This window comes from Protomyctophum bolini, assembly GCF_963924005.1.
Source record: "Protomyctophum bolini genome assembly, chromosome: 22".
NCBI classification, from domain to species: Eukaryota; Metazoa; Chordata; class Actinopteri; order Myctophiformes; family Myctophidae; genus Protomyctophum; species Protomyctophum bolini.
In genome coordinates, this window is record NC_137883.1 from 11,241,514 (window position 1) to 11,255,515 (window position 14,002).

Sequence of the window (14,002 nt, forward strand, 5' to 3'; positions counted from 1 at the left end):
GAAAGCTTTTTATAGGAATATGTCACAGTCAATTTAACCACGGCTACTTTAAACATTTTTAAACTTTACTTTACCTTACGAAACATTTCAACAACCCAAATGGGGATCCCTTAATTGAACAGAATATTTACAGATGGGTATCCAACTATATCCACGCTCGAATACAATGAATGTTAATCTGGGGGTCCTTGACATGAAACGGTTTGAGCGCCACTGCTGTTCCATCTAGACACATAATCCATCAGTCTGAGTCAGTCTTTGTGACGTCATGGTCTCTTATGGGAGACACACAGGATCTTGAAATAGAATGTCGACGTGTTTCACTGAGGAGAGTGACTCCCCGATTCAGCACCGGTCTATTTCTACTGTAGCCTGGGAACCAGACCAATCTGCCACAGGAAAAGGAGAAGAACAAAAAAACATGCCCTGGGGACATTGGTCTGGCACTCCCCAGTTTGCATTACATTTCGCTCACCCCAGAGTTGTGGGTGACCAATCGGAGCAAACTATTCAAAGTGAGATTTGTTTTTGCTGTGACGTTGGAAGCTGTTTGCAACCGCCCCTTGAAAATAAATCTTCCACAACAAAGTTCCAAACTAATATCTACTCACTAGTGACATTAGTCTGGCCAGTGGCAATGCCAGGCTATCTATTTCCAGCCCCTCCCATTGCTATGATGTACTACAGTCATGGTTATCAAAGTGAGGGGGTTCCAACTTCCCAGGGGTCCCCAGCTAAATTATTGATAGTCAGGAGGAACCAAACGGACCCTTACAGGTCTGTAAATGAGAGTCCTTGAACTACTGTGGAGGGAAAACCTAGCCTTCGTAACAATATGAATATTTGCTCTGGATCAGAGCGTTCGTTCACCAAATGCCTAAATTGTAATTATGACAAAGTTTCAAAGATGCAAGGTTGTCTGAAGATACAACTTTTTGAATCCATGAACAAGATAAAATAACACTTCGGATTTTACTGTGTGGAGGATATCCGTCATTCGCTTTCCCTTTCCTCTTCCATTGCTGATGTATTTCCTCTTTTTTGCCCCAATCATCCTTTTCCTGCAGTCGAGTGACTGCTTTTATGTCTTTCCAATTGTTCTTCAGTGTGCGATTATATAAAAAATAAATAAAGCAGTGCCCTGCCAATGCTGAAAGTAATACAAAATGAAGTAAAACATAAAACTAATTAAATGTGGCGCACCGATATATAAATGGATTGGATAATGTGTAGCAGACAGCAGACAGTAACTCTGGTTTGATTCCAACTGGCTGCAGGTTGTCTCTGTCCTGTCTAAATAAAGTGCAAACTGGCTGAAAATAATCAAATAAACGTAATATTAAATGTAGAAAGCTTAGTGTGCCACACACATGCACCCGTGCGTGCCTCCCACAAAACCAGTCTGACATAAGAAACAGCGACCAGAATAAACACACAATGGCCAGCCCAGCTGTGTCAACCAACTGGGATAACACACGCACACGCACACACACACACACACACACACATTATTGCACAATAGCCGATCTACAAGCTCACAGCCCGTGGCACACTAAGTATAAATCAGGCTTTAGTCTCAGGAGGCTGTCAGCAGTGAGCCATTATGTCACATTGCTCATTGCTCCTTCTCAACATCCTGCATCCTTGACCCTAAATATGCACACGATCCAGCGATGCAGTGCAATGTTGACATAGTCTTCCTTCGCATCATGGTCCATTCCCTAGAGGCGGCTTCACCTAGGAGTATACGTAACGTGACCCATTCCTTTCTCTCCTCTGGATCTCAGCGTCACAACACTGAGTGCAACACCAACAGAGATCTTAAAGAGACAGGAAGCCATTTCTGTGGAGCGCGTAATGAATTAGACTCGGTTACTGAGTGAGGGCGTACAAGACAGGCCCGAGATTTCATCATTTTAGATGCAGGACCACTTGGCATTTGGTGTTCTCAAAAGGACGAAATACCAGGGCAGCAAAGCCATCAAATAAAACCATGATTTTAAGCAGCTACACGGAAATAATTAGGCTAATTGAATATAAGGGTTACGGGTGGTTTCATTTTTGAGGGGTGCTAGCACCTCCTATAACCAGCTTTCTGTGTCTATGTGTACCACGGATTAGAGGATAGAAAGTGAGGACAGAAAATTGAGGACACCAATTGTGAATGGCCGGAATGTGATGATGTATGATGATCCCACACGTGTGATTATTAATATAGACATATAGTAAAACTATCAGTGTAAAAAAAGGAAATGCTTTTTTCGCAAAATGATTGTCACCAACATTTGTACAAACTCCTGGGTCAACACTACGGTAATCAGAGTCACTGGACTCATAATGAAGATGGGGAGTATGGAGGAGAATTCAGAATCTCATAAATGCCACTTTGGCCACATGGCATATCATTTTTTAGGCCAAAAATGCTCCATTACCAGTACCCTGCCCGGGTACAAAGATGCATCGTCAAGGTTTAAGTTTACAAAACCAACAACCACTATATAGCCACGCCCTGAAGAAGACACCGGTCGGCGTTTGGTGGCTTTTTATCAGTTTTAATATTTATAGCCCTATCTAATTAATATAGGCTTTTTAATCTATCCTTCAAGCTCAAGAGTGTGCTTGAAGTCCGCCCCGATGGGACCCCTCTACACTAACCACTATTTTGGGGCAAACACTGATCTACAAGCTCACAACGTATGGCCATTTTTGGCAAAGAGATTATATGTGTTGAGTACTAGCAGACCTAGTGTAAAACCCTGCAGGGGGACCCCTGCATTATCTTTAGTATATATCTCTATCTTTGGTGAGGAGGACCCTGAGGAGCCAAACTGAGTTCCTGACCAATGTGTGTCTTTAGTGAGGCTCTGACTGGCGTTAGGTCTGTGCCATAATAACACCAAGTCCAACTTGTGTGGCCTGCGTTAAACCTTGATCCAGTGCTTTGGCAAAAGACTAGATTTAAATCATTTAATGGTAGAACACTACATATTAATCCTTGGGAGAGGTGCAAAGTGCAACATTAAACATTTCACGGTAAAGTTCAGAAGATATCAAAACAAATTGACAATATCTTTGCATGCCACTTGTACAGTGAAGTAACAACATTAATATTATTTTTTTCATTTTGAAATTTAACAATAATTTTCGGTTAAATGTAATGTAATGCATTGCATCCAAACCTTTAAATGTCAAGGACCCACAAATTAATATGTATTTGGCTGCGGAACCACATCTGAAAATATTTTGTGCCAGGGAGTAGGGAAGGAGTAGGGGAGGGACCCCCAAAACCCGAGTTTTGTTCAAATGTTTCCAAAATATTCCAGATATTTCACTTTTATTTATGCTAGGCCACAAAAGCCAGGCAGATCGCAGGACAACTGTGTGTGTGTGTGTGTGTGTGTGTGTGTGTGTGTGTGTGTGTGTGTGTGTGTGTGTGTGTGTGTGTGTGTGTGTGTGTGTGTGTGTGTGTGTGTGTGTGTGTGTGTGTGTGTGTGTGTGTGTGTGTGCGCGCGTGCGTGCGTGCGTGGGAGGGAGGTATAGCTCAGTTCAGTGAGCTCACGTAATTCTGCCTACTAGAAGCGTGGGAGGAAGAGAAGGGACTGACTGTGAGGCAGCTCATGACACAGCACTCTTCCCTCAGTAAGAGCAGCAGACAACCTAACGCCGCATCCAGGAGGCCTATTTTAGCAAGCCCATTAGGTTATACAGCCCATTGAGAGTATATCATTATACTATGACGAGGTAGGGCAATTAATTAATTCACAAACGAAACGTTGAAGGCTTTCCTGACAGCAGTGATATACAGTAGGCCTGTGTGTGTGTGTGTGTGTGTGTGCGTGCGTGCGCGTGCATACAGTGGGGGCTGCAGGCACTGCGTCACACAATAAGCCCAGATGAGTGTGATGCTCTGGTCGAGCAATGCTTCCAAGGTCAGTGCAAGCAAAGAGCCCTGTGTGTGTGTGTGTGTGTGTGTGTGTGTGTGTGTGTGTGTGTGTGTGTGTGTGTGTGTGTGTGTGTGTGTGTGTGTGTGTGTGTGTGCGCGTGAGTGCGTCTTGTTCCTGTGACTGCAGTGGAAATTGGGTGCTATTCAAGGATTTGAAGGACCCCAATCTATTACAGTGTACAATTCTCAGTGTTTGTTTAACTCCAAGAGTGTACAAAATAAACCAAATGGAGTCCATTTGGTTCCAAGTGTGTACACTCTCAGAGTTACAGACCCAAAAGCTTCCATTTAGACCCCTGGTGGTGGTCCCTGCGGTTACACACTGGCATTCCGAAGCCCACAATTCCGACACATCGCCTTTTCAACTCGCCGCATTACTATTAACCCTGTCCCTAACCCTAACCATAACCGCACACGTAAGCCACGTAGTGGAATGTCACCCTGTCCTCGGTCCCTGCACCCGACAATGAGAAATAGTGCTATGGGATGGCTACTTACAAACACTGGCCTTTGTTAACTGTATGAAACACTACTACAGCTAACTGGCTAGTAAGGCTAGTCTCTCCTGATGCCATTATTCCACAGTCTGTTGACAGCAGAGACAGCTGTCAAAAAACGTATAATAAAAAAGAAAAAGATAAAACATGGCTAACATCCTGACAGGTTATAGTAGTGGATGTCTAGATAATGTACAAAACTGTACAGTAAAACCAAGTAGCTAGTAAAAATATTGTACATACTGTAGATGTGAATGAATGATATATGTAGGTCCTGTATTAGCACCATACTGTATGTACAATTTATGTTAATCACTTGAATTTTCAACAAGAACAAGGACCACAATGAAAATAAGTCTTTGGCCTTATTGTGTCTTTTTAATCCTTGACGTGTTGTTTCAGGGAATTGATTGTATTTACTTTATTTTATCAATCAATCAATGATAACTGACAATAAAGGCAATATAAAGTTGTTGGATTACTGTGATATCTAGCGTGTCATATTAATGACTTGACCAAACATTCATTCTAAACCAAATGATGGTTTGGAAAATTACCAGAAGTAATGTAAAGAATGTGGTGCACTTTTGCCTCACGTACACATGCAAAGTAATAATGATGATGATGATGACAGTCTGTTTTAACCATGTAACTACATCTACAGTATATACTTTAGATGTAGTAGCTATGTACTTTGTTGACCAGGGTACCCTATGGGTCAAACATAGCCAATCTACAAGCTCACAATGTGTGGCACTGAGATGTTCAACTACGTATACACTATACAGTATGAAATGCCCATAAAAGGAACACTATGGTTTCAAGTAGTTAGAGAACTGCATGTGAGAACATGCTAATATAATATTCCAGACTGACATAGCATGGTATAGATGTGAGGTAGAGTAGAAAATACTTGATGTAGTCCTAGGAGAGACAATCTTTTTTAACTGCCCGGGTTTTCATTCACAAAATAAAGCATCATGTCTAATTTGATGTGGGAATGTGGCTCATAATAATGCTTTTCAAATTCTACTGATGCAATTCTCCTTTTCACTCTGCCCTTGTTTTCCCTCGCATATTGCTCCCTGGAATTGATGCTCATACAGTCATAAAGGGGAGGGAGGGAGAAGCACTATGCTGCCCTTCCCCCTACAACCTGGCTGCCTTGCTGCAGAATGTACTGCTTCCTCCTGTGTCCCCCCCATACACACAGTACACCACGCACACACGCATGCACACGCACACACACGCACACACACACACACACACACACACACACACACACACACACACACACACACACACACACAGTAAACGAAGGTGCCAAAAAGCATCACCTCGGTCAAACAGCGCAGGTGCTGTCCTTTTCCTTAGGTTTGGGACAAGGCACTAGCTCAACTGTTAACCTCGATGAGTTCATTCAAGAAAATACTGTCTGAAAATCCATATTTCCTTTCACCAAACTATAGGATTACCATTAGTTAGGGCCAGTGTATGTAATACAAGGCCTGGATAATTGAAGTGAAAAGCCGTTTGCATATCCCATGATTATAGAGCTGGTCATCTAAAAGGCTACATATAGTCTAAATATGGTTTCATATACCATCTATGATACCAAAGCAAAAGTCAGACTTGATAAAATACATGATAATCCTTGATCCAACGCTAGGTTTACTTATAAACTCATTCCAAGGATTTAGCCATTTTACTGTCTAAAATCAAGCACAGATACATGGTTTGCATGAAAAAGCATGGGGACAGGAATTTAATTAACTAGCCCATGTTCACAGCATGTTGTAACATTAATACATTAGTTACTATAGGTAGCCTACCATACAAATGAACACAAGGTAAATAACAGAAGCATGTTAAATAGTAGTCTCCAATACCCTGAGGTGAGCATTGAAAAATGCATTACACAATACTTTTAAAAGCCCCCCCCCCCCCCCCCCTTCTTATCCCCCCCCGCCCACCCATTTTTATGGCACATCTGTCACCAGAAGTACCAGCTGCACCCGGTTGACCCTACACAGCATTGATGAAGTAAGGAGAATTGGTGCATCTCAACACCCCTTTTCCCCCTCACTGTGTATGTTTCTTTTCCCTTTTTGCCTCCTTCATGATGAATTCCTGTTCTTTGGCTAAATAGAAGTGTATATTTGTATACATCTCTAAATGTTTTGATGAATTGAACAAGGTGGACCCTCTTGTAAACAAGTGTAATGCTTTATTGGGTCGTCCACTCACAGTTAACAGTTTTTGTATTGAGTTGTGCTAGAAACGTAGGCTACTGTAATTCTGCAAACTGTTAATAAATACTTCAATCAATCAAAATAAAAAAACTAGAGAGGGCCTCCCTTGTACTGTGCATCACGTGCAATTAGCAATAGCTACCATGGCCAGCTGCAGCCTGCAGCCTCCCAAAATCAGGCGTGGGGGTGTCAGTCAGTCCGTGCTTGAGTGCTTTAATGATGCAGCCTAAAAAATGTAGGCCCATTTGGTGCATGGTGCAATTAAAGGGCTTGGCGATTGAAAAGCTATACGGATGGATCCTCGGTTTTGGATGGTGTGTGTGTGGTGGTGGTGATAGCTCACACTAAATGCGGATTTGTAGTCAGAGAACTTTCTAATTGTGTGCACGGGAACAAAGCATGCGCCATTACAACGAATCAACGTCATTTGGAGTGACATCCAACGGTTAACTACAGTAGGCTATCCTTATAAGAGCAGTAGAGCACAATAGGCTATATGGTTCATTGTTCAGCTTGGATGCTGATGTTTTACGCAACGTATTAGATCAGTGATCCATCATAGGGGTGAGGCAGCTTAACCTGGGTAATCGAAACGGCGTGTGGGCAACGCGCCTGCATGGGTGAAGACTAGAAGATAACATACACAGCCAGGCCTATATATTGCAGGCCTATTGCAAATCCTATCACTGATATATATATAGGCCTTTAGCCGTCTTGGATCAATATCCTATAGTCAGAAAAAACCCAATTATAATAATGTTAGGCTAAATTATGATACAACATGTGGTATTTGTATTGGGTAGTCTACAATCAATGTATCATTCAGTGCATGGACGTTTCTGTGGGCTATTTGCCTCACGCAAGGCTACACGGTGCACCTTCCCTGGGAAGATGCTCTGATCTTTCATTGGTGATAAACCGCAAAGCAATACGCTATGCTCGGGTCATATTCCACACAAAAACAGGCTACTACAATGCATCCTCATCGTCACCGCTGAAGCAACATACAGTATAGCCTATACAGCATTCATCTATAGATAATCTATATGACAAATAGTGAGATTACGAGCATATACAGTCCCATCATCTCCGCATCCTTGAGGGGGAGACGCAACATGCACACAGACAGCAGACATGTAGCCTACGCACGCGCGCACACACTCGACCACCGCACCAATTCCCAACGTTTCACGATATAGATAAAGGTAAAGATGAATAAAGGCTACGTTTAAAATAAAAACAGAATTCTTACTTTCGCCGACCACCGCCTTTAGTCCAATGGGTGCCATGATGTGATGCTGCTGGGTGTCTGACCGTCTCTCTCCTGCGGTTTGTCTGTAGCCCACTATGTACCCCTCACATCGGCGCTGACTGCGGATCAGCCTCCAATTGGAGCGCTAGAGACTGCACCCCATAGCCTGGAGGGACGGCGGCGGCGCTACGACTGGCTAGAGTCTTCACCCCATAACCTGGAGGGACGACAGTCTCGCTATACGATTGGCTAGTCCACTCCCCATATCGTGGAGTTGTGTACGTGCAATCATCCTTCCATCCATCCCTCGCTCCCTCTCTCCCTCAACTTTTGAGTGGTGCAACCAGACAGCTGTGTGTGTGGCTGGGTCCCTGGGTCTGTCCCTGTCAAAGAACAAGATTCCTTACAGGATCTCCTCACTGGTCAACAAAAACACCTTGAAGACCTTAACAGGAGCCCTCGTACAAGGTTTCTTTGACTATGCATGCACCTCTTGGTACCACAGCACCTCAAAGGCCCTTAAAACAAGGCTCCAGACCTCCCAAAACAAACTGGTCAGGCTCCTACTTGGCCTCACCCCCCGAACCCACCTCACCCCTGCCCACTTTGACAGGCTGGGATGGCTTAGGGTCGACGACAGAGTACAGCATCTTGCAATGGGTCTGGTCCACAAGATTCGATACACCACCAAGATACCCATGTACCTGTCTAAATACTTCCTTAATGTAAACGAAGTCCACACCCACAACACCAGAGGGAGTGCAACAAACCATGTACAACCCAGATTCGGCACAAACAAGGGACTAAATTATTTTCGCTCCTATGCCACCAAAATGTGGAACGCCCTACCAACAGTCATTAAGACATGTGAATCCCTTAACTCCTTCAAAACCGCTCTCAAAGGGCACCTACGGACGGCTGCAATTCGAAACTGGCCCCCGTAAAATCTGAATCTAAAGCCCAACACACACCGGGTGCGCAGCGACGCGGCACAAAATAGAACAGTGGCGTATCGGAGCGTCAGGCGAGGCGGCTGTTTTGACGTGCGGCGTTCGACGACGGTGTGTGTTGGGCTTTACACACAGACACACAGGCCAGGGAGGAGGGCTTGTACAGTACAGTACAGTACAGTACAGTACAGTACAGTACAGTACAGTACAGTACAGTACAGTACAGTACAGTATTGCACCACTCACTTCAGACGGGTCAGATTTTTTTTGTAATGTGATAAAGACAGACTGCCTTTGAAGTATCGATACAATCGATTATTTGCATTGTAAAACGATTCTATATGATACAAAGTCAAACGATACGATATGTTGCTGTTTGCATATAGCTAGATTGTTGACATTAAAATCGATGCCGTTATAATAAATACTGTATCATATTCGTTACACCTCTAAGAGAGAGATAGATAGATAGATAGATAGATAGATAGATAGATAGATAGATAGATAGATAGATAGATAGATAGATAGATAGATAGATAGATACATTTTGAGCGGCGCTCCAAGGCACAGCTTTATCTGTATGTCCGTTTGATCACGAAATGTCTGTCTGTTTGTCCCCTGACTGACTCCCCTGCTGCCAGCATTGTTTGGGGTCACAGGAGGGGTCAAGTAACCTGCCTCCGCCAGATGGGGGCGGTATTGATTCACAAGTTCACAACACAGCCTCCATCTGGAATCGCTGACCGCTAGCGATGAATCGAGACGGCCGCGGTTCGGACCAATCAGCGGCAGCTACGGACGGAATCTGCCAATCACCTCCCATAGTAACTTGAAAAACAAGTGCCTGCCTTCTTCAGCGATTAGGTTACAGTGATACCAGATGGAAGTAGTTAGTTGTGAAACGAGTTTGAAGCAAGCTTCACACACACACACACACACACACACACACACACACACACACACACACACACACACACACACACACACACACACACACACACACACACACACACACACTTAAAATATCAGTTGATTCTGTGTTTTTGACAGCGACATATTGTTGTCTGTCAGAAAGTCAGTAGGCCTAGCTCTGGTCCATAGGCATAGCCTTCAGTAAAAGGCTATGGACCAGAGCTACAGTAGACCTAGCCTATTTTTTTTAGCCAGTTGAAAGCAGTGACTTTACACATTGTCATTGGTGTCCTTTCCTTTCAAACAAAAGCGAACGTTTTACAGTGGTGTCTGACTCCTGCTATGGACAAGGGGCTTCAGCATCAATCAGTAGGCCTATCACTCAATCAGTGTCAACTGATCCAATCAGCGTCTCAGACCCTTCTGTCTCTACTACTCTCTAGGCCAGGGGTGGCCACACTTTTTTGACTTGAGAGCTACTTTCAAAATGACCAGCTCAACAAGATCTACCCACCGAAAACATTATAATACCATTGCTGAAAATGGCTTTGGAATAGCGTCGCTGGCATTACATGTATAGACAAATACATGTAAGGGAAATAGAGGGGGAGAAATGGAATAAGTAGAGATTTTGCATTTAATTTGTAATTCTACCGACATTTGTGCACAGCAACACTCTTGAAAACAAAGTATTGCATTTTGGGTTTGAGCTGACATGCACTTTTTAATGTCAATCAAATCAACTTAATTCTTGGCAGATGATGCCAAAAATTGTTTTTATATTTTAAATTAAATATTATTTGGGGGCATGTCATGTGATCTACCTGCACAGCGTTTGCACATATTCTTTCTACTGGTAGATCACGATCTACCTTTTACGCACCCCTGCTCTGGCCTACTGGACAGTGGACAACCATAATGATAACATCAAAAATAAATCTAATTAATCAGTTGGGATATTTGACTTTTCTCATAAATGCCCAGTGAAAACACGCCAATTGCCTTATTTTGCCATAATCATTATGATGATCTATTATTACCCCAGAGGCGGCAGGCCACAGTTTATATCGGCAACGTTCTGGACAGTGGATCAATTGTAGGCTATATGTCTGGTCCACATGATGGCGCTGTGTCTCTTCAAATTCGGAGAGGGACGAGGGAGCTCCATGTGCGTGTAGGCCCTACATTGATTGTAAGATTGCTCTTAGGCTAATTGTTCATTTGTTGGACTGACTGCATCATGCATGTGACTTTGATTGATATTAGACAATAGAGCACACATGCTGTGAAAATAGCCTAATATAGCTAGCCTAAAGGGATTATAAAAGGTAAAAATGCATTTATGATCACTGATCTGATAAAGATAGGCCTATATGTTATTAGAAAATATTTGGCCGATATGTAAAAATAAATAAATAGTAACGGTCTTGTGAAGGTCGATCGAAACAACCGAGCCACTTAATTTCAATATGAATAGTCACAGAATCAGACTGGCTGTAGCCACTCCTTTTGCAGAACACGTTGATACCCAGAGGGTGTGTCCTGTCCTGTGTCTGTCACTATGAAGTAACTACAGAAATACATATTCACTTCACTGAAGTTGCTAGTTGGTTCTCTGTAGTGCTCTGCTGCTCTCATTTGAGTCAATCACGGGATTCAGGACGGACTGGAGAGCTGGAGAGGAGGATAACCGAGACGGATTATAGACGCGCATCATTATCCTACCATCGTACAGAACCTACGATTGTTGGAGAGGAAGCCAAAGTGGATCACTTAACCATTTTCAGATATCTGAGGTGATAGTGCGGTGTTGAAAACCTCACCTGGGGTAGCCCACTTGGCCAGGGTATTTGGGAGGCTTACCTCGGTCACCTGTAGGCTGTAGCCATGGGAGACGTCGTGTCTTCTCATCTGGATGAGAGCAAGCGTGAATTGATCACAGGTAAGAGAGAGCACCGTTTGACTTGAGTATCACTCACATACATAGCATTGGTTCTCCACCAGGGGTCCTTTAAAGGGGTTCCAGGGGGTCGCCAGCAACATGAAGAACAGTTTAACAGCTTTAACTCTATTTTATACTTTCACTATTCGAAAATAGCTGAGCCTGAGCTACATCATGTGAAGAACTTTAAAGATATGCTATTTAAAGAGCTACATGTGAACTTTAAAGATATGCCATTTAAAATTAAAAAGGGGGAGGATTTCTAAAGAAATAAAAACACAAATATTCTCTTTTTGGGTCCATATAGCACAAAGTCCTTTCAGATGGGGGTCTGGGAGTTCTTGGTGGAACCACTTATTAGCTATCTATTGAAGAGACACTGTCAGATTATTTATCTTATTTTCCATACAGAGCAGCAAACAGCCTATAGGCTAAAATGCCCAGGCAGTTCCCTAGAAAGTCACATCTCCCACACTTGCCTAGTCTGTTCCAGTATTCACTTCAGCTGCTCTGTCTGCAGACAGTGCACCAACTTGAAGAAAGCCTAGAGCTCAAATCTCCATGCAGGGCTATTTACAAGAGATAATGACTAGGTTTCCCCATGGCCCGGGGTTGGTGTTTGTGTAAGTTTAGGACTGGCTTCTATTTAAAACTTAGAATGCCCATATAGCCTCCCACTGTGATTTATTGTGGTTGGTGTGATTTCAACAAAGCATGCATGGGAACGGAATAAGAGTTGAGTGAGCACTACCAAGTTAGGAGAGAGCGATGCATTCTGTTCTGTTTTGAACTGATAGGATGCTCGTGTCTCTTTGAGTAGCAAGACTGCACCAATATGTCACTCGCGTCAAAAGAGCTCAAGAAAATAAAGACGCCCAGTTCCTATTTGCTTTGGCTTAGTGGTTACAACTAGGGACTTGATGGTTTCCCAGAGAAGTTGCCTGGGGCTGCCAGCCTCAGGATGGGAGCCACATGTGGGTGATGCACCATAGCATAGTATTTTAGACTAGAGTTAACATAATGTACAATAAGAATTTAATTATGCATCACAAGTTGAATAACACGTAGGCTACACAAATAAGGGTTTATGCAACGTTGGTGCCTCAGCAGTGTACAGCAACTTCAAACAATTATTTGTAACAATACAGTTAAACTTGTACAACTTGGCAGTGAAATGCTGTGTGAGTGTGAGTGAGTGAGTGAGTGAGAGAGAGAGAGAGAGAGAGAGAGAGAGAGAGAGAGAGAGACAGACACAGTGTGAGAGAGAGAGAGAGACAGTGTGTTAGAGAGAGAGAAGGAAGAAAGGAGGGTATGAGCCAGACAGGCGTTGTGCTTATTAATCCTCCTAGGCGTGTTGCTACCTGCTTTACCGCTGCAGCTTCACTCACTATTCTGTTCTCTCAAACTCTGCCAGTCTCTCCTATGCTTACCAGGATAAAACACAGCACAGGCCTGTGTGTGTGTATGTGTGTGCAGGCGTGCGTGCGTGCGTGTGTGTGTGTGTGTGTGTGTGTGTGTGTGTGTGTTTGCGTGGGAAGGCAGGCTGGTCAGCATTTCTGCTGTGGGAGTCTTATTTAGAGTAGACAGCTCAATCAAGATGATTTCTTCATATTTGCTGCTGAAGCACATTCTCACGGACTGATCTCCTCCCTTATGAGTGGACACACACACACACACACACACACACACACACACACCTCTGCCTCATGTGTGCAAACATATTTTTGTTACCTACCAGCAAATAATAATAATGAAGACATTAACAATCATGTACTGTCCCATTTCAAATGGGCCCCTGGCCTATTCATAGAAGTTTGTCTGGCTTACAGTACATGGTAAATCGCCCATTGGATGAAACCTAGTGAGGAAGACTATAGGACTCAAAGATACTTGAATACTTGAAACCAAGACTAATCAGTTGTGCCTGATAGATAGCATCAACAAGGCAACAATGGAACTCACACTGATCAGATCATGAGTTGTGTCATAGAACTGTGGTCACATGTCTATCTATCAAATGCCACATAAAACTGTGGTCACACATGTCTATAGTATCTATCTTTAGAATACAGGGCAATATGTGTGCGTGCCTGTGTGCGTGTTCTGTAAAACATTTTAGTCAATTATACAAACGTTTTGCAGCTTCAATTAATTAAACAAATAATCACTTTGAACTGAAGATAATCAATTTTTGCAGCCCTAGTACATGGTGCATTTATACTGCCCAAGGCACCTCCCTGCTCACCTGGAGCAT

At 43.3% G+C, this 14,002-nt stretch overlaps 1 protein-coding gene across 1 annotated transcript in view; it reads left to right on the forward strand.

The window, feature by feature from the left end:
• The first annotated feature begins 11,427 nt into the window (after window positions 1–11,427).
• The window catches only part of niban2a (niban apoptosis regulator 2a), a 32,276-nt gene continuing 29,701 nt past the window's right edge, over window positions 11,428–14,002 (forward strand). The window contains exon 1 of the mRNA XM_080756433.1: window positions 11,428–11,748. Within this exon, the coding sequence (XP_080612559.1) occupies window positions 11,694–11,748 (55 nt within the window). The 5' untranslated portion in view covers window positions 11,428–11,693. The remainder of the gene's footprint in view (window positions 11,749–14,002) is intronic.